The 21,480-nt window shown below is 49.4% G+C and overlaps 1 protein-coding gene across 2 annotated transcripts in view; it reads left to right on the top strand.

Annotated features, from left to right (window-relative positions):
• The window catches only part of MYLK3 (myosin light chain kinase 3), a 55,981-nt gene that overhangs the window by 21,468 nt on the left and 13,033 nt on the right, over nucleotides 1-21,480 (top strand). The window contains exons 2-9 of one of the 2 annotated variants that reach the window (XM_023189601.3): nucleotides 1,969-2,059; nucleotides 4,000-4,432; nucleotides 9,476-9,936; nucleotides 11,495-11,600; nucleotides 12,270-12,363; nucleotides 12,726-12,835; nucleotides 14,375-14,516; nucleotides 20,413-20,483. In XM_023189601.3, the coding sequence (XP_023045369.1) occupies nucleotides 1,969-2,059; nucleotides 4,000-4,432; nucleotides 9,476-9,936; nucleotides 11,495-11,600; nucleotides 12,270-12,363; nucleotides 12,726-12,835; nucleotides 14,375-14,516; nucleotides 20,413-20,483 (1,508 nt within the window). The remainder of the gene's footprint in view (nucleotides 1-1,968; nucleotides 2,060-3,999; nucleotides 4,433-9,475; nucleotides 9,937-11,494; nucleotides 11,601-12,269; nucleotides 12,364-12,725; nucleotides 12,836-14,374; nucleotides 14,517-20,412; nucleotides 20,484-21,480) is intronic. The other variant, XM_023189603.2, reaches the window with a different exon arrangement.

Genomic DNA, 21,480 nt, shown 5'->3' with positions numbered 1-21,480 from the left:
CCCCAAAAGGGATCCTAACTGTAAAAATCTCATAGATTTTAAAAGTTGGGAACAAATTGAAAAATTTAAACCTGGGTAATAAAGTGAGTACCTTGTCTCTATAAAACAACGTCAACCAACAATTAGCTGGAGGTGGCAGCACGTACCTGTAGTCCCAGCTACTCGTGAGGCTGAGGTGAGAGGATCACTGGATTACTTAATCCTGGAAGGTTGAGGCTGCAGTGAGCTGGGATCCAACCACTGCACTCCAGCCTGGACAACAAAGTGAGACCCTGTCTCAAAAAAAAAAAAAAAAAATACAAGCCCAACAAAATATGTCCTGAGCCGTTTTTGGCCTCTGGGCTTCTAATTAAGGGCTTCTGTGGCAAGGCAGGGGAAGGCCCTGGCTGGGCCCCCAGGCGTAAGGCACTCACTGATACAGAGGCTTCTCTTGCCGTGGCCACAGAAGCCCCAAGACTGGTGAGTGCCTTACACCTGGGGGGCAAGCAAGGCTCTGGGCTGTGGCTGGCACTGCTGCTGTAACATGTGCCAGGATGCATCTTAGGGACTTCATCGAAGGGTGCAAACCCAAGAAGCACCATGCTCTTGCATGAGGACCCAGCAAGAGGTCAGACCATCTGGAAATACTTGCTTAAGTATGGACTAGCTGAGCATACTGAGGGCTCTGGGCTGTTTTATGGGTGAAAGCATGGGCAGGCCAGACACTGGTCTGGTGTGGACCATTTGGATTTAAGGAAAAGCTGCTGAGAGCTTCTCTGGGTCAGTGTCCTTACACTGGGCTCATTTAACATTGATAGCTCTTGGTTCCTGGCAGGACAAAATCAACAGAGCTATTGAGCACCCACTACGTGCTGGGCACACTTCTAGGACATTTGCACATTACTCCCAAATCTTCCCACTGACTCTACAAGGCCGATAATGTGATTATCCCCGTTTTACAGATGAGGAAAGTGAGATGCAGAGAATTTAAGGATCTTGACCAAGTGGTGAAGGTGGGGTTCAAACCCAGCATGGCTGGCTCCAGAGTCCATGCCCCTGGCTACACTGCTATACTGTAAAGAGGTGACCATGGGATCCCCCAACCCAGCTCCCAGGCACACATTACTAACTGACCTTGGCACTGTTTCCCCCTACGCAGGGATTTGACTTCAGAATTCAACCAAAACCAATGCCGTAGTAGCCATGATCAATTGATCTGGGTTGGCATATTAAGATTATTTTTCATCTCTGGCCAGGCATGGTAGCTCACACCTGTAATCCCAGCAATTTGGGAGGCCTAGGAGGGAGGGTAGCTTAAGTCCAGGAGCTCGAGACACGCCTGGCCAGCATAGTGAAACCCTGTCTCTACTAAAAATACAAAAATTAGCCGGGCATGGTGATGCATGCCTGTAGTCCCAGTTACTCGGGAGGCTAAGCTGGGAGGGTCTTTTGAACCTGGGAGGCAGAGGTTGCAGTGAGCTGAGATTGTGCCTCTGCATTGCAGCCTGGATGACAGAGCAAGACCTTGTCTCCAAAAAAAAAAAAAAAAAAAAATATATATATATATATACACACACACACACACACACACACACACATATATATATACACACACACACACATATATATTTAAATGATTATTTTCCATTTCTAGCCTTAAGTCCTTTGGGGTCCAGCCTATTTTGAACCCTGTATCAGGAGCTGGGTTCATCCCTTATGGGGAATATGGTGAAGCCCTGGAAAGGAGGTGGTTCTGGGTGTGAAGCTGGGCGCCTCCTCTTTTAAAGTTTATGACATTGGGAAGGCCTTAGTGTCCTTCTCTCTAAAGTGGTAACTGTAGTGTCTACTCTCCAATGTTACTGTGATACTGCTGTGTGGAATAACCTAAATGCCCTTACCTTAAGCACACAGGAGGTGCTCAGCAAATGTCTGTGGCCTGAAAGGCAATATTGATGATAATGATGACATTTTTTATGGTTGTTATTTTAGAACAAAGAGCGAGTGGAAGAAGAGGGAGCAAAACCAAAGCATGTGCTGAGTGCCAGTGGGGTGCAGTCTGATGCCAGGGAGCCTGGGGAAGGTGAGTGGGACCCCATTTGCTTTATCTGACATTGCAGACACAAGAGCTTCAGAATAAAGTCCCCAGCAACACGGCCCACAGTATGATTCCTGGGCAACTGTCAAAGCTTCTTTTTTTTGTTTGTTTTTGCAGGGTTTTTTGTCATATATATCCCACTAGAGATACATAGTCAATTGCTGTGTTTCAAAACCACTTGGAATACAGTTGACCCTTGAACAACTCGGGGTTGGGAAACTGACTTCCTACACAGTTGAAAATTCAAGGATAATTTTTGACTCTTCCAAAATGTAACTACTAATAGCCTTCTGTTGACTGGAAGTCTTGCTGATAACATAAATAAGCGATTGACACATGCTTGTAATGTTTTATGTGTTAAATATGGTATTCTTACAATAGAGTAAGCTAGAGAAAAGAAAATGTTATTACGATGATCACAAGGAAGATAAAATATATTCCCTATTCATTCCGTGGAAGTGGGTCTTCATTCTTGTCATTTTCACATTGATTAGGCTGATGAGGACGAGGAAGGTGAGAGGTTCATCTTACTGTCTTGGTGGCAGAGGAGGAAGAAAATCTGCATCTAAGTGAACCTATGCAGTTCAAACCTGTGTTGCTCAAGGGCCAACTGTAGTACCTTTCTGTGCAGGCGATGCCACCAACTTGGTACTCAAATGCTTTAAATGTTTATGGATTACTTTGTTAACCTTTAATTTTCTTGTATAATTTTGCATGATATTTACATGGTTCCAAAGTCAAATAGACAAAACAATGTGTATTAAGAGAAGGCAAGAGGCCAGATGCAATGGTTCCTTCCTGTAATCCCAGCAATTTGGGAGGCCAAGGCAGGAGTATCACTTGAGCCCAGGAGTTTCAGATGAGCCTGGGCAACATAGTAAGACTCCATCACTATGAATGTTTTTTTTTTTTTTACTTAAAAATAAGAGGCCGGGGACGGTGGCTCACACCTGTAATCCCAGCACTTTGGGAGGCTTAGGTGGGCGGATCACCTGAGGTTAGGAGTTCGAGACCAGACTGGCCAACATGGTGAAACACTGTCTCTACTAAAAATACAAAAATTAGCAGGCATGGTGGCATGTGCCTGTAATCCCAGCTACTTGGGAGGCTGAGGCAGGAGAATCGCTTGAACCAGGGAGGTGGAGGCTGCAGTGAGCCGAGATCACGCCACTGCACTCCAGCCTGGGTGACAAGAGCGAGATTCTGTCTCAAAAAAATAAATAAATAAAAAAGAAGTCTATCTTCTACCTTTGTTCTCTGCACCCCGCTTCCTCCCCTGATACGTAAGTAACCATTTAAAAAGCTTTTGTCTTTTCTTTCCCTTGAGGTCCAGTCTACCTAGACAACATGGTCAGTGGTTATGTGCGCACGTGCACACATGCACACTCACACATGCTCCCTTCTTAGAGAAACAGGACCCCAGACACACCGTTCTTCACCTGGCTTTCTTTCACTTACAGTATATCCAGAGATCACTCCATAGTTGCACTTACAGATTGTTTTTTTGAGACAGGATCTCACTCTGTTGCCCAGGCTGGAGTGCAAGTGGCGTGAACATGGCTCACTGCAGCCGCTATCTACTGTGCTCAATCAGTCCTCCTGCCTCAGCCTCCGAAGTAGCTCAGATTGCAGGCATGTGCGACCATGCCCAACTCATTTAAAAATTTTTATTTTTAGTAGAGACAAGCTTTCACTGTGTTGCCCAGGCTTCCACAGAGATATTAATTTCTTCTTTTTCACGACTGTCACACTCCTTGTTGGATGCTTCATGGTTTAGTCAACCAGCCCCTTTCATTTGGGTTGTTTCCAGTCTTTGGCTGTTATAAACCTGAGCACTGAATGGCGTTGTACAGATTCCTTGCAGTATCTTTGTGGCAGACTCCTCCACATGGGAGTGCGTTTTTGTCCTGCCTGTTTTCCTGTAGAGAGCCAGAAGGTGGACGTGCTGGAGGGGACAGTGGAGAGGCTGCCCCCCATCAGAGCTTCGGGGCTGGGAGCTGACCCCGCCCAGGCATGGGCCTCACCAGGCCAGGGAGATGGTGTTTCTGGCCCATCCCAGGCATTCCCTGGTCACCTGCCCCTGCCCACAAAGGTGGAAGCCAAGCCTCCTGAGACACCCAGCGAGAGCCTCAGGACTGGCCTGGAATTGGCTCCAGCACCCGGCAGGGTCAATGTGGTCTCCCCGAGCCTGGAGGTTGCACCAGGTGCAGGACAAGGAGCATCATCCAGCAGGCCTGACCCTGGGCCCTTAGAGGAAGGCACGAGGTTGACTCCAGGGCCTGGCCTCCAGTGCCCAGGGCCTCCAGGGCTGCCATCCCAGGCCAGGGCAGCCCACAGTGGTGGAGAAACACCTCCAAGGTAAGGGGAGCTCTTCCAGGCTGGGCGAGGGAGGGGATGGACTGCGGCCCCTCGCTGGAGCTCGGCCGTGGGCAGCATCCACTGCATCCATGTTCCTGGGCTTTCTTGCAAGGGGAATGGGAAGGAGGCCTGGGCCCTGCCTCTGGGAGCTTAGAGTGCCACTGCTCACCGGCTGCCCACTAGAAGTACCTGGGGTAGTTTGGAAAATAGAGATGCCTGGAGATGTGGATTGAATTGGTCTGGAGTGAGTTTCAGGAATTAGATTTTTTTCATATGCTCCCCAGATGGTTCTAATGGGGAGCAGGGTTGAGAATCACTAGCTCTAAGATCAGTACTAACAGTAGCTAAAAGATGGGGCTCATGGAGCACCTGCCGTGGGCTGGCCATTGGCTGGGCATTTCACCAGCTTCACCTTTTATTCTCAAGCCGTCCGCAGGAGATGAATGTGGTTGTCATCCCCATTTCATTGATGAGAATACTTAGGCTCCAAGTGCCCAGGGCCCCACAGCTAGGAATTCATAGAGTTGGGATCTGAATCCGGGTTACCGGATCCCGGAACCTGTGCCCCAATCACTGCACCATCCTGCTTCCTCAAGTCGACATTTAATTAAGTTCTAAATAATACGGTGAGGCAAGAAGGACAGGAACCTCAGGAATGTGAGAGGGGTGCAGGCTGAGTCAGCCCCAGGGGCTTTCGGGAGGCTCACGCAGAAGTCCTGGAGGCGGAGTCGTGGCAGCTGTCCTGCCCCTAGAACACAGCCTGAGGACCCGCTCTCGGCAGACGTCTGTAGCAGAGTGAAGAACCTGTAGACTCCCATGCCCTCCCCAGCATGTCCTGGTCCCCAGGGCGGCCCTGCTGAAGGGTGCTGTGTCCCCGGGCTTTTCTCGGAGGGACCTGGTGTTTCCTAGCATCTTCTGTGCCTGCCCAGGGTGGCCCTGACCTGTCATGGAGAACCCAGGCCTGGCTCAGGGAGTGGATCTGGTGTCTGTGTTTGCTATGGTGACAGGCAGAGAAGCCCAGATCATTTGTCAGACTTGGTTCTAGGAGGAAATGGGAGCCTCCCAGGAGGCCTCACAGGCTGGAGGAAGGGGTTCCTGGCAGGCATCCCGGGATTGGAACCAGGACACTAAATGTGGAATCTGGGGCTGGGGGCGAACTGTCTATGAAGTTGTTATGGGCCTCAAAAGATTCTGAGGGAGAAGAAAAGTTCTCTATCTCAGGTTCAACCCTTGGTTGAATTCAGGCCCAGCAGACCTGCAGTGGCCTCAGGAAGTGAGGAGATCACGATCTGCCCTTCCTCACCTCAGACCTGGGTGCATTTTGAGGAAAATAGGTTGGAAGTATCAGCTCTGATGGGTCGTGGTTGCCTGTGCAGAGGATCCTGCCGGGCGTTGTGGCTCATGCCTTGATCCCAGCACTGTGAGAGGCCGAGGTGGGAGGATCGCTTGAGCCCAGGAGCTTGAGGCCAGCCTGGGCAACAAAGCAAGACCCCATCTCTACAAAAATTAGCTGGGCTGCCATGGGCATGATGGCGGGCACCTGTAATAATCCATGCATGCTACTGGGGAGGCTGAGGTGAGAGGATCACTTGAGCCCAGGAGGTTGAGGCTGTAGCTAGTTATGATCGCACCATTGCACTGCGGCCTGGGAGACGAAGTGAGACCCTATTTCAAACAAACAACAACAACAACAAACAAACCCAGAGGATCCTGAGGCCATGCCTACTGAGGCACTGAGCTGGAACTGCTCAGCACTGCCCGCTTGGGTCTGCCACCCGGCAGGTGGACAGCTTTGGGTACTCAAAGTGGCAGGAGCTGCTTGGAAGTGCCTTTAGGGGCTTCAGTCAATGGCCCTGGAAGTGAAGACCCAAAGGGAAGTCATGATTGCTGGCCTTCTCAGCTGACTGTTGACTAGCAGCAGGGTCCTGTGTCCCTTGGTCTGGCAGGAGGCCCGAGTTAGATTTGGAGTGGCTTGGCGTGGATGCCACACTTCCCTTCCTACCTATCATTACTGAACCATGCCCAGTCCCAAGGTACAGTGTTGGAAGGATTTCTACCTCTCACCCAATGAGTCATACACACCTAGGGACAGGTGTATCAGAGAGGTCCAGCCGCTGAGACACGGGGACGGGGCCTTCAGCTGCTGGAGAAAGCCTTTACTGTTTTCTTTTTAAAAATTGGGATAAAAACTGGCCAGGCACAGTGGCTCACACTTGTTTCCCAGAACTTTGGGAGGCCGAGGTGGGCAGATCACTTGAGGTCAAGAGTTCAAGACCAGCCTGGCCAACATGGTGAAACCCTGTCTCTACTAAAAATACAAAAATTAGCTGGGCATGGTGGCAGGTGCCTGTAATCCCAGCTACTCAGGAGGCTAAGGCAGGAGAATCACTTGAACCTGGGAGGCAGAGGTTGCAATGAGCTGAGATCATGCCATTGTACTCCAGCCTGGGGGACAAGAGTGAGACTTTGTCATAAATAAATAAATAAATAAATAGGGATAAAAACCACATAATGTAAACTTTAACGTCTTAGTGGCCCCCTCCTTTTTTTTGAGACAGGGTGTCACTCACCGAGGCTGGAGTGCAGTGGTGCTATCTCAGCTCACTTCAGCCTCCACTTCTCGGGCTCAAGAGATCCTCCTGCCTCAGCCTTCAGTGTAGCTGGGATTACAGGCATGTCCCACCATGGCTGGTTAATTTTTTTTTTTTTTTTTGTAGAGACGGATTCCACTATGTTGCTCAGGCTGGTCTCGAACTCCTGGCCTCAAGTGATCTTCCTGCCTCAGCCTCCCAAACTGCTGGGATTACAAGTGTGAGCCACAGTGCCCAGCCCCATCTTAACCTTTTAAAAGTGTACACAGTAGTGTTAAGTATATTCACGTTGTTGTGAGACAGATCTCCAGGACATTTTCATCTAGCAAAACTGAGATTCATCATCCACTAAATAACACCTCCTGCTCCTAGCCCTTGACAGCCACCATTGTACTTTCTGTCTCTGTGAATCTGAGACACAGATGTTTGAGGGTCCTCATATCAGTGGAATCATACAGGATTTGTCTTTTTTTTTTTTTTGAGACAGAGTCTCACTCTGTCACCCAGGCTGGAGTGCAGTGGCGTGATCTCAGCTCACTGCAAACTCTACCTCCCAGGTTCAAGCAATTCACGATTCTCCTGCCTTAGCCTCCCAAGTAGCTGGGACTACAGGCTTGTGCCACAGCACCCGGCTAATTTTTGTATTTTTAGTAGAGATGGGCTTTCTCCATGTTGGCCAGTCTGGTATCAAACTCCTGACCTCATGTGATCCATCCTCCTTGGCCTCCCAAAGCTCTGGGATTGCAGATGTGAGCCACCGCACCTGGCCACAGGATTTGTCTTTTTGTGCCTGGCTCATTTCACTGAGCACAGTGTCCTCAGGGTCCATCAGTGCTGCAGCATGTGTCAGAACATCCCTCTTTTCTAAGACTGTATAGTATTCTGTGCTATATAACGCATAGACACCACCTGTGCATTATCTATCACTGGGCATTTGGGTTGCTTCCACCTTTTGACTGTTGTGGGTAATGCTGCCACAGTTATGAGGGTACAGATGTCTCTTGGAGACCCTGCTTTGGATTCTCTTGGATATATACCCAGAAGCGGAGTTGCTGAAACATACGGTAATCCTACTCTTGATTTCTGAAGAGCCTCCAGTTGTCCACAGCAGTTGCACCAATTTAGGCCTTTTGAACCCCTGCATTTGTGCCTTCCTCTCTTGGTTGACTCTTGGTACATCTGTAAGGTGTCACTGTCCCTGATGACAAAAGAGGGAACTGAGGCCAGACTTATCCAAAGCTGTCCAGCAACCTGCTGGCAGAGCTAAGCCCATAATCAAGGCCACCTGCCTCCCTGCTGAGACTCAGTCCCCGCCAGACACTGTCACCCTCACCCCCGAACACACATAGAACACACCCCCGAACACACATAGACGCCATGCTGTGGGATTGTGGCCCAGCAAAAGGAAGCCCCACCGAGAGGCAGCCAGAGTTGGGGAGACTCGGAGAGGGAGGGTCTGGCTTCCCGGGTGACGTGACTGGCAGGATCAGGGTCTTTCCTTCTGGAGGTCGGGGCTCAGAGGGCCTTTCCCACCTCCGGCTGGGCTTACAAACCCTAGTATTGCAAGGTCTGGGCAGTGAAAATGAGTGAAGTGAGCTGGGGCATCGCCAGGGTGCGCAGGGCCTGTGCTGAGGTGGAAAGCTGTTCTTCAACCACGTGGGCACGTGCGCCTAGCACAGCTAGCTCTTCTGTTCGTTCAAGATGAACAGAAAGTCTAGTCTTTTATGAGAATTGCCTGATTTGATTTGATTTGATTTGATTTTTTGAGACAGGGTCTCTCACTCTGTTGCCCAGGCTGGAGTGCAGTGGTATTATCATAGCTCACTGTAGCTTCCATTTCCTGGGTTTAAGCAATCCTCCTGCCTCAGCCTCCTGAGTATGTGGGACCACCACTCCTGGCTAAGTTTTTTAAAATTATTTTTTGTAGAGATGGAGTCTTGCTATGTTGCCCAGGCTGGTCTCAAACTCCTGGCCTCAAGGGATCCTCCCATGTTGGCCTCCCAAAGTACTGGGATTACAGGTGTGAGCCACTGTGCCCAACTGAAATTCACTGATTTTACACAAATACTTCTGAACTGGGGCTTCCAGTGTGACGTTTGACTTGGTTTCTCCTTCTCTTCATTTAAGTGAAAGGGAAACTGGGTCCGGGGAAGGTAGAGGGACCTGGGCCTACCTCCTACAGGCCTCAATTCTCCTGGGGCAGAAACAGATTCTTGGGGGTGTATGGTCCTCACCCCTGTCCACCGTCAAGCTTCCCGGGACCCTCATCCAGCGGGATCCTGAGAGCTGATGGCACCAACTGCCACTGAAGCCAGCTCCTGCCCTGGTGTCCTGTCTAGCAGGGCCTCAGGGCCATTGTCAGTGATGGCAGCAGTGGGCATTGGAACCCACATCTGTTCTGACTCCGGAGTCCTTGCCTCTAACCTCGGCACCGTGTTTCTCTCTGCCCCAGGATCTCCATCCACATGCAAGAGATGGATACTCCTGGGGAGACGCTGGTGACACGCAGGGGCAGCCTTGGACCCAGCCCCGCCACAGAGGCTCCAGCAGCTGCCCAGCCAGGCGAGCAGGGCCCACCTGGGACTGGGCGCTGCCTCCAAGCTCCTGGGACTGAGTCCAGAGAACAGACCCCTGAAGGAGCCAGAGAGCTCTCCCCACTGCAGGAGAGCAGCAGCCCCAGGGGAGCCAAGTCAGAGGAGGATCAAAGGGCTGGGGCCGAGCCTAGCACGAGACCAAGCTTGGCCAGGAGGGACGACGATGACCACGCGGTTGGGGCCCTGGGCCTGCAGCAGGGCAAAGGCCCAGGAGCAGGAAACCCTGAGCCTAAGCAGGATTGTGCAGCCAGGGCTCCAGCGAGAGCCGAAGCAGTAAGGAGGACGCCCCCAGGCGTTGAGGCTGGCAGCGTGGTTCTGGGTAAGTGGGGCTGTTGGCTGGTTAGACATGAGCCCTGAGGGAAGGGAGTTTGGAGCTCCTACTCCTGGGGAGTCTTCCTGAAACTTCCAGGGGTAGATCATATGAGTCTGGGAGCATCCAAGAGTCGGGAACATCTCCAGGTACATCCTGGGGCTGGAGACCAAGGCACAGAGATGCGGGGCCTGAACTCGGGCTGGCTGCAGGGGTAAGGGAAAGGGGACATATGTGGCCCACCTGGGTACATTTCCTTTTTTTGGAGACAGGGTCTTGCTCTGTTGCCCAGGCTGGAGTCCAGTGGCATGATCATAGTCCCCTGCAGGCTTGACCTGGGTTCAAGTGATCCTCCAGCCTCGGCCTCCCAGAGCTTTGGGATTGCAGGCATGAGCCGCTGTGGCTGGCCACTGGGGAGGTTTCTTATTGCCACCTGCCTGCCTGCGCTTGCCTCCATGAGTCTCATTTTGGATTGAGAGAGAGAAGGCTTCTGTTAAAAAGCGAAGACATGAATTGGGGTATGTGACCACTGTCAGCCGTTCCTACCCACCCAGGCTAGTGACCCGGGGTGTGTTCTTGTGACCTAAAAGCCCTCAACCCCTCCAGCCCTAGGGTCACACGCTCTTGGTCTGAGAATTGTCCACGGACTGCTCTCAGTGTTCCTGGTAGTCGGAGAGCAGGCAGAGTGCTCCCATGGTGAGCCCTGAACAAACAAACGCCAGCCGAGCTGACTTTCTTCCAGCCCTTGGTGCACAACTGGTTCACACCACTGCACTTGCTGTGTGTTCTAGATTCTGTTTTATTCATTTAGTCTATTTCTTGTAAGATTTCTAGGTATTCATATCACCTCTGAAGGACAAGATTAAAATAAAACAACCCTAAACCATTAAAAAACAAACAAGCAAACAAATCTTTCCAAGTGCTGGCTGTCCTCTATTTCCCTTGCAGACAGATCCCCTGTCGACCCCCTCCCCAATCCTGTGCCCCGGGGCCCGCCCCCCTGGCTCCATCACGGGCTATCACGCTGAGCTTCTGGTTGGGCTCAGCTGGCAGGAGATGGAGGGCGAGAGGAGAGAGGGTGGATGTTTATTTCTCCAGCTGCCTCCCTCTCATAATAACCGCGCGAGTTTCCACAGCCCTGACTTTACAGGCCCTTTAAAAATAGTGGCGTCACTAACTGCCCCATCACCTTGTCCACATGGGCCCTCTGTTTCCTGCGGGCCACACAGATCCACTAGGATCGCCTTCTAGACATCATGAACAGACTGGATGGAACTTCTCAGCCTTGCCAAGGGCACTGTCCTGGGTGCTGGGAGACCCGGGTTTGAGTGTTGTCTGTCACGGGCTCCCTGTGTGACCTCGGTGGTCACCTCACCTCTCTGACACTCAGGTCCCTTCTCTGCCGAAGGGATGGCTCTACCGATATGGTTTGGAGAAAAGGTTTCAAATACCAGGGTTGGCCGTAGGGCCTGGTGGACCAAGGGAAGCTAAGTGGGTCTGGCATAGGTGACTGAGAGGTGTGGGCTGCACAGAGGAGGCTCACGGGTTCCTATTGCCTCCTGAGCAGATGACTGTCCGGCCCCGCCAGCTCCTTTTGAACACCGGGTAGTGAGCGTCAAGGAGACCTCCATCTCGGCGGATTACGAGGTGTGCCAGCACGAAGTCTTGGGAGGGTAGGTGGGCATCTGCCTTGGTGGGGGGCTCAGAGCAGGAGTCACGGGGTGGGGTCAGGACCACCTGGAGAACTGGGGTGGGTGCTGCAGGATGACTCTCTCGAGCTGATGGAGCCCAGGCTGGGGTGAGACATCCCGTACGGTGTGGGGTGCATGATGGCCCACGGAGTGGGGGAAAGAGAATAGCCTTAGAGGACAGGAGAGCCCACGTGGCGTCGGGGAGGGGAGGCTCGGGAGGGCAGGCACCCTATGGGTATGGGAGGCACAGCCTGGAGGTGGCCGGAGAGCCAATATGGGGTGGGGTGAGGAGAAGGTTCTTTAGGGTGGATAGCCCAGGTGGTGGGGGGTGAGGGAATGTTCCCTGGGGTGCAGGATGGCCTGGGTGTTGTGGGGTGAGGGGATGTTCCCTGGGGTGCAGGATATGGCTTGGGTGGTGTGGGGAGAGGGGATGTTCCTTCGGGTGCAGGATGGCCTGGGTGGTGTGGGGTGAAGAGTTGCTTTGCAGGTTTCAGGATAGCTAGCAGGGTTTTGGGGTGATGACAGGCTGCACTCTGGGATGTAGGATGGTCCACATGACCTGTGTGTGGAGGAGTTGGACCCAGAAGTCCGGGGATGGGTGTGGGATGAGCCTCTGGGCTCTCAGCCTGCCGTGTGGCTGTGTCTCTGCAGGGGCCGGTTTGGCCAGGTCCACAGGTGCACAGAGAAGTCCACAGGCCTCCCACTGGCTGCCAAGATCATCAAAGTGAAGAGCGCCAAGGACCGGGTGAGGCATCTGCCTGGGCCAGGTCCCTATGGCTAGCCTCAGGATTCCTTTCCTTCCCTCAGGACCCCAGGCTCCCATGCTGCGCTGGAAACACTACCTTTTCCTCCTCTTTTCCAGGATTCCCACCCTCCAGTCAGCTCTCCTGTCCTTGTTGGGCCTTAGGTTTCCTGTCTGTGAGATGAGTGGGTCACACTCAGGCCCTTTGTGTTGTAGAATCTGGTTTGGGTGTTGAGTCAGGGAGACCTGGTGTGAGAATAGGAAACTGAGGAAGGATGAGGAGTTGTGTCTGTCTTGGGAGTTCAGCTGGCTCCTCTTCCTGACTCATTCCCTTGGAAATCCCTCTGTCCTCTGGTTCCCCTAAGGAGGATGTGAAGAACGAGATCAACATCATGAACCAGCTCAGCCATGTGAACCTGATCCAGCTCTATGATGCCTTCGAGAGCAAGCACAGCTGCACCCTGGTCATGGAGTAGTGAGTATCAGAGTGGGGCGGCCACCTCGGCTCAAGCCAGGGCTCAGTGCTAGGGCTTAGAGCCTTAATTCAAGGCAAAGCCCTCTCTGTCCTTTCCCCTTCCTGGCATGTCCAGGGTCGTGTCATCCTGTCTTCTCTGGCTTGGCTATTTGACCTCCAATATGGAATGTGGAGGACAAAGCAACTTCGTCACAAACCAGTGGCCAGTGAGCCTGATTTGACCTGCAGGTGTATGTATGTTGATTGGCCTGTACTAGTTTTAGTAATTTTTTGAAAATTAAATTGAAACTTTTTTTAGAGACAAGGTCTCACTCTGTTGCCCAGGCTGGAGTGCAGTGGTATGATCACAACTCACTGCAGCCTTGAACTTCCAGACTCCAGTGATCCTCCCACCTCAGCCTTCCATGAAGCTGTGACCACAGGCATGTGCCACCATGCCCAGCTAATTTAAAAAATTTTTGTAGAGATGAGGTCTTGCTATGTTGCCCAGGCTGGTCTTGAACTCCTGAACTCAAGCAATCCTCCTGCCTCAGCTTCCCAAAATGCTGGCATTACAGGTGTGAGCCACCACACTCTGCCTATTTTTAGTAATGTGGGATTCGTTGTTAACCATTGGAAATTCGGATCTTCACATTAAAACCTAGATATCTGGCTTTTCTCGAAAACGTAAAAGATGTTGTAAATGCTGGGCCTGCCTTTCCAAGTGGAAATGATGTGTGGGAGCTCCTAGGGACTGCCGTTTGTAGACAGGGTGACCAGGCTTCCTTTGCCACAATCCCCAGCACTCCCAACCGCCCCAGTGCTGTGGCCAAGGACTCAGAGGCCATTCATATTTGCACTTGTGTTGTTTTCCTTCCGGGCAGAGCTGAAGAGAGTAAAGCATTTGTCATGTCATGTCCTTATCGAAAGTGAAAAAACAAAAAATAAGTGAAAGACTGTGTGTCTTCAGAACATGTTTGCTTCACGGATGGCCTCATTGGCCCATTTAGGCTTATGCCACGAAGGTCCGAGTTGGCCTCCATAGGCGAATGAGTTCGCAGCCCTGGTCAGGATCACCTAGACTGTGCCTGGATCATCAACACTGATGGCTATCCCCTCTTCCCTTTGACCTGTCACTTCCTTTTAACCACCCCTAATCTTTGCTGGGAGTGGACTGGAGCAAAGGTCCCAGTAAAACTCCAGTGGCAGGCCTGGTGTGGTGACTCACGCCTGTAATCCCAGCAGTTTGGGAGGCTGAGGTGGGCAGATCACCTGAGATCAGGAGTTCAAGACAAGCCTGACCAACATGGTGAAACCCTGTTTCTATTAAAAAATACAAAAATTAGCTGGGCCACTGCACTCCAGCCTGGGCGACAGGGTGAGACTCTGTCTAAAAACAAAACACACAAAAAACCCAATGGCAATGGCAGCAGCCCTGTGACCCATGGGGTGTGACAGTGGGCCTACCCAGGCTGGCCTCTTTTGGCCCCGTGATGACAGTGGACAAGCCCTGAAGAGCCTTGCTCAGGCTGGTGCCTGCCTCTCCCTTTGCTCTGGCAGCGTGGACGGGGGTGAGCTCTTCGACCGGATCACAGATGAGAAGTACCACCTGACCGAACTGGATGTGGTCCTGTTCACCAGGCAGATCTGTGAGGGCGTGCATTACCTGCACCAGCACTACATCCTGCACCTGGACCTCAAGGTGGGTTCTGCCCTGGGCATGGGGTAGGGGCCTCTGATGCCCTAGCCCTTGGCGTGCTCTCACCATTGGGAGCTCTGTCCACAGACAGCCCCAGCTTCCATTCCCCGCTCTCTGTCATTTTGTAGTTCTGGAGTCTGGGACAGGCCACTCTTGCTGCCTCTTGGGGCTGTAGTTCTTCCATCTGGATAATTGTACCTCTTTAAGTATTATTTGAAGATTAAGTGAAACAATGAGCTTTTCTTCTTTAAAAATACCTCTAAGATTAGTTTTTTTAAAAGTTCAAAAGGGAACATAGGCTTTTGGTAACAAATATAGACAGCAGAATAGTGTGTAAAATACACAGTGAAAGTTCCTCCCGCCAGGCTTCCTGCTGAGGGGACTTCTCTGTGAGCAAGCTGGCATGACTCACAGACACACAAAAGGAGATCCTACAATGCATTCCTCTCTCTCTCTTTCTTTCTTTCTGTCTCTTTCTCTCTCTCTCTCTCTCTCTCCTCTCTCTTCTCTCCTCTCCCTTCTCTTTTTTTTGGAGACAGGGCCTCTCTCTGTTGCCCAGGCTGGAGTGCAGTGGTGCCATCATAGCTCACTGCAGCGTTGACCTCCCAGGCTTAAGTGATCCTCAGTCCACCAAGTAGCTAGGACTACAAGTGCGTGCCACCAAACTTGGCTAATTTTTCTATTTTTTATATAGAGAAGGATTCACCATGTTGCCCAGGTTGGTCTTAAACTCCTGGACTCAGGCAATCCTGCCTTAGCCTCCCAATGTGCTGGGATTACAGGCGTGAGCCACCACATCTGGCCCATATCTTGTTTTTAATGTTGCTTTTGTTAGTCATACAGTATAGACATCTTTCCTCATTCTCTGTAAGAGCTGTGTGATACTCTATGGAGTGAATACACTTTTGAATTCCACTATTTTGTCTCCTAGGAGTGTCCTGGGAGTGTCAGGTACATAACACCCTGGGCACGGTGCCTGGCTGATAGCAATCACTTGAGATATGGTGGCAGTTTCTGTGATTTTCCACTCCTCTGGGCCAAAAGGAGGGTGTTTCTTTACAAGTCATTTCAGGAAGGGGGTGAATGTCGGTGGCTCCCCACAGAAGAAGGGCGGTGGGTTGGCTGCATCTGTGAGGGTTCACATTGCCCCTTCTGACCATCTTTCCTTGTGGACATCAGACTGTAAGGTGGGGTGCTTGGAAAGTTGGTAGGGGTGAGGGGATTGGCCTCAGGCCCCTTTTGCTCATTAGAGCTCATCCCAAGCCTCCTGCACCAGCTGCTGTGGGGTGGGCAGCCAGGAAAGGCTCAGGAACCTGCCCTGTGATTCTGGGGCAAGGACCAGCCTTTGGGGCACCGCCTGTGGCTGCAGCAGAGAGGAGATCGCTGCTGAGGCTGTTTCTCTCAGCTAACACTATAGTTTGTAGTAGGAGACTGAATGTTTTCTCCTTAAAATCAGGAATAAGACAAGGATATCTGTTCTTGCCACTTGTATTAAAGGGGCTGTGGGGGTTCAGCCCCTTCTGATTGTGAGACTTGGGGTAAGTTCTTTAAACTCATCAATTGTGAAATAGAGAAACATAATACCTACCTCTTGGGGTGTTGTGTGGATTAAATATAGAGAAAGAGCTCTGGAACTGCACTGTCCAAGACAATAGCCACAAGCCACATAGGGCCACTAAACACTTGAAATGTAGCTAGTATGATAGCTAGTATGACTAACCAAACTTTACATTTTATTAATTTAAATTAATAAACTGACCCTTGATGCAGTTATTGGAAAACTATTAGTATGTTTGGAACAACTTGGATATATGAATTTACTTTTCAACTCTAAATTTCTTGAAATCTAAATACAGATGAAATATTTCTGGGCTGGGCACGGTGGCTCACGCCTGTAATCCCAGCACTTTGGGAGGCTGAGGTGGGGGGATCACAAGGTCAGGAGATCGAGACCATCCTGGCTAACATGGTGAAACCCTGTCTCTATTAAAAATACAAAAGCAAAATTAGCCGGGCATGGTGGCGGGCGCCTGTAGTCCCAGCTACTTAGGAGGCTGAGGTGGGAGAATGGTGTGAACCCAGGAGGTGGAGCTTGCAGTGAGCTGAGCTCATGTCACTGCACTCCAGCCTGGGAAACAGAGCGAGACTTGTCTCAAAAAAAAAAAAAAAAAAAAATTCTGATGGAAACTTAAGGTATGAATTGAGATACACTGTAGATGTAAAACACACACTGGATTTCAAATGGATTTCAAAGACAGTATGAAAAAGAATGGACACAATCACATCAATATTTCTATACTGATAACCTATTGACATGACAAAATTTTGGATATATCCAGTTAAATAAAATATATTATTAGTCTGTAATCCCAGCACTTTAGGGGGCCAAGACAGGAGGATTTCTTGAAGCCAGGAGTTTGAGACTAGCCTGGGCAGCATAGTGAGACCCTGTCTTTAAAAAACAAAATTATTTTTAATTAGCCATGTCTGTAGTCCTAGTTACTTGGGAGGCTGAGGCAGGAGGATTGCTTAAGCCCAGAAGTTGGAGGCTATAGTGAGGTATGATTGTGCCACTGCACTCCAGCCTGGGCGATAGAGCAGGACCCTGTTGCAAAGGGGGGAAAAAGACACTAGAAAAAGAACAGCAAGTTCTTTGAGTCTGATTGACTCAAAGCAATCAGAATGAGGGAAATAAAAATTGGAGCATAAAAAACAGAAAAAAAATAGAGAAAATCATTAAAACCAAAGTTAGCTCTTTAGAAAGATCAATAAATTGGCAAATATTTAGCTGTACTAACCAAGAGAAAGAGAAGATGCAAGTGACTAAAATCAGGAATAAAAGAGGGGACATTACTACTGGTCTTACAGAATAAAAAAGGATTATAAAGAAATATGATAAAAAATTGTATGCCAATAAGTCAGAACACCTAGATGAAATTGACAGATTTCTAGGAAGACACCAACTAGTGAAACTGGCTCAAGAAGAAATAGAAAATCTGAATAGACCTATAGCAATTAGAGATTGAATTAGTAATCAAAAACTATCCACAAAGCAAAGCCCAGGCCCATATGGCTTCACTGGTGAATTGTACCAAATGTTGTTTGTTTGTTTGTTTTGAGGCCAAAGCAGGTGGATCACCTGAGGTCTGGAGTTTGAGACCAGCCTGACCAACATGGAGAAGCCCTGTCTCTACTAAAAATACAAAATTATCTGGGTGTCGTGGCACATGCCTGTAATCCCAGCTACTTGGGAGGCTGAGGCAGGAGAATCACTTGAACCCGGGAGGCGGAGGTTGCAGTGAGCAGAGATCAAGGCACTGCATTCCAGCCTGGGTGACAAGAGTGAAACCCCATCTCAAAAAAAAAAAAAAAAAAAAAAAAAGAGCATTAGCTAGGATATGGGAAAATTGGAACCCTCATACATTGCTGGTGGGTTGTAAAATGTGCATTCACTTTTTAAAAAGTTTGGCAGTTCCTAAAAATGCTAAACATAGAATTACCATATAACCCAGCAATTTTACTCCTAGGTATACCCCTAAGAGAATTAAAACATAAGTTGACACAAAAACTTGTACACAAATGTTTTTAGCAGCATTATTTATAATAGCCAGAAGTGTAAACAACCCAAATGTTCATTAACTTTATTAGTTAATGGATAAACAAAATATGGTCTAATCCATACAATGGAATATTATTTAGCCACGAAAAGGAATGAAGTGCTGATACCTGCTACACAACATGGATAAACCTTGAAAACATTCTGGTAAGTGAAATAAATCAGACACAAAAGGCCATATGTTTTATGATTCTGTTTATATGAAATGTCCAGAATAGGCAAATCCACAGAGAAAGAGGACATTAATGATTGCCATGGCATGGGAAGTGAGGGGAGAATGGACAGGGACTGATGATGGGTATGGGTTTTTTTTTTTTTTTTGAGGTGATGAAAATGTTCCAAAGTTAGATAGTGATATCATTGCACAACTCTGTGAATATACTAAAAATCAATGAATTGCACACTTTAAAATGGTGAGTTCTGGATGGGCGAGGTGGTTCACACTTGTAATCCCAGTGCTTTGGAAGGCCGAGGCAGGCTGATCACCTGAGGTCAGGAGTTTGAGACCAGCCTGGTCAACATGGTGAAACCTGTCTCAACTAAAAATACAAACAATTTAGCTGGGCGTGGTGGCCCATGCCTGTAATCCTAGCTACTTGGGAGGCTGAGGCAGGAGAATAACTTGAACCCAGGAGGCGGAGATTGCAGTGAGCCGAGATTGTGTCACTGCACTCCAGCCTGGGCGACGAGTGAAACGCTATCCCCACCCCCACCCCAAAAAAGGTGAGTTTTATGGAAAAAATCAGTATTATTTGTATTACTTAAAATGTTATAAAATTTAAGTTCACTTGTTTCTTTTGACCCTTTTAAATGTGCCTACTAGAAAACTTTAAATTACTATATATGTGGCTCGTGTTGTATTTTTATCAGATAGTGTTATTCTAGATCTTATATAGAAGACATAGAGATTTTTAAACACCACTCTGTCACACCTTTCTGAAGGAATTGTACAACCCCATTGTAACATAAATAACAATGAAAGCTTCTGCTGGGAGAAGCAGTAGCTGACATTTGCTTTGGAAGCTGTAAAGTGTTTCATGCATGTTATGTCATTTTATCCTCACACCTTCCTGAGGGGCAGACAGGAAGAGGTTATTACTCCCGTTTTACATATGGAGACGCTGAGTCTTCAGGAATGGGGAGGGACTCATCTAGGGCTACAGAACCAGGTAATGAGCCCCTAGACCTCAGGCACTGGACCCTGGGTCTGCTAAGTCCTGTCTATCATAAGCCCTACATCTTCATTCAGCTTTTCTCCCCAAACCCCCAACACACATACCCCCAAATTTGTCATGCATGAGCAGAGAGCATCCTTCCAGACTCCCTCAGGGCCTCAGAGCTGATCCAAATGCCGTAAGAGGAGAGGCGTGCCAAGGCTGCCACCCTCATGCCATGGGCCACAGCTGTCACTGCAGAGTGGCAGGTGGACATTCAGCAGCTCTGCTCTCCTTAACCAACCAGTGATGCTTTGGTCTCAACCCAGAGATTCTGATGTAATTGGTCAGGGTTGAGACCTGGGCACTGGGATTTTTTCTTTTTCTTTTTCTTTCTTTCTTTTTTTTTTTTAATTCTCTTAGCATTCCAGTATAACATTGGGATTCTAAAAGCTCCCCTGATGATTCCAATATACAGCCAGGGAACCCACCCCCAAACCAGTAGTTCCATACAAGCAGTTCATGGGCCAATTGTACTTCACAGAGGTATTCTGTTGGGCTCTGAGACATGAGTTTAGGTTTCATTTAGTTGTTAACATTTAAAAGCATGGAATTTTCACATAAAAACTTGAATTCCTAGCTGGGCATGGTGGCTCATGCCTGTATGCTCAGCACTTTGGGAGGCTGAGGCTGGAGGATCTCTTGAGCCCAGGAATTTGAGACAAATCTGGGCAACATGGTGAGACCCCATCTCTGTTTTTTTAATTAAAAACAAAACTGACCAAAACAACAGCAGCAGCAACAACAAAACACCCCTGAATTCTCGGCTTCTCTTGAGGACTGAGAAACTCCGGCGTTGTGCCTACACTCCTACTTGGTGACCAGTGTCTGGGACTGGGTAGTGTTGTCCCTTTACACAGGCTGGGAGCCTCCAGTTCCCCACAGTCCACGCCAATCCTTATCTGTCTCACCAGTCCCTTCATGTATTTCCATTATCTATCCAGCCCTTGCAGGGCTGCCCTGAGCCATTTATGTCCCTTGGTTGGAAAACAGAGGCCTATAGACAAGTGTGGCAGCTGCAGACCTCCTCAGCTATTGCTTGGGCTAAGCAGACTTCTTTCTTTCCCAGCCGGAGAACATATTGTGTGTCAATCAGACAGGACATCAAATTAAGATCATCGACTTCGGGCTGGCCAGAAGGTAAGGGGGTTTTACTTAGATAGCTTAACAAAATTCCTTGGGACTCTTTGTGGCTCTCTGGGTATGGTTACTCCTGACCCAGCTAATGCTTGAGTTTTGGAACTGATGCAAGAAAGCTCTTGTGCACAGAGGCTGGTGGCCTTTGACTTGCAGACAGGCCTTGTTGCTCTTGCATGGGCTGGCTTTGTGTTGTGGGCTCTGCTTCTTCCTAAAAGGCTATGGAATTAACTGAACTTCACTCCACCTATTTGAGAAGAGAGGAGAGTGATGGTGAAGGGGGCTGTTGATCGAGGTGCTGGGCTGCTCAGTTCTGTGGGTTCCCCAGGCCTCCTGGGGCCAGGAGGTGCTGGGCTATGCGATGCATCTGCCACCATCCCTGCCCTCCAGGAAATGACCAGGTTAAATACGAAAAGCGAGCATGTGACAGTGTTGGGTGGCGCCATGGGTAGGTGTTTCTGTAACCTCTCAGGACTGGTTTAGATCTTGGTGAAATGGTGATATAATACATTACCTGCCGGCATGGGGGTGGTTATGAGCGTTAAATGAGAAAATACATAGACAGTGTGGACCCATCCTATCCAGGAGGTTAGGTTCTCAAGTTTCAGGGCCAAGTAAACATTGTAGGCCCAGCACAGTGGCTAACGCCTATAATCCCAACACTTTTGGGAGGCCAAGGAGGGAGGATCTCTTGACCCCAGGAATTCAAGACCAGCCTGGGCAACATAGCAAGACCTCATCTCTACAAAAAATACAAAAATTAGCCCAGCATGGTGGTGAGCACCTGTAGTCTCAGCAACTTGGGAGGCTGAGGTGGGAGGATCACTTGAGCCTGCAGTGAGCCAGACCGCAGTAGAGCTAGACCCTGTCTAAAAATAAACAAATAATAAAGTAAACATTGTATATTTATTATTATTATTATTATTATTATTATTTTGAGACCGAGTCTCATGCTGTCACCCAGGCTGGAGTGCAGTGCCACAATCTCGGCTCACTGCAA

Source organism: Piliocolobus tephrosceles, chromosome 17 (genome assembly GCF_002776525.5).
Source record: "Piliocolobus tephrosceles isolate RC106 chromosome 17, ASM277652v3, whole genome shotgun sequence".
NCBI classification, from domain to species: Eukaryota; Metazoa; Chordata; class Mammalia; order Primates; family Cercopithecidae; genus Piliocolobus; species Piliocolobus tephrosceles.
This window is presented reverse-complemented; position numbering and strand designations above follow the sequence as displayed.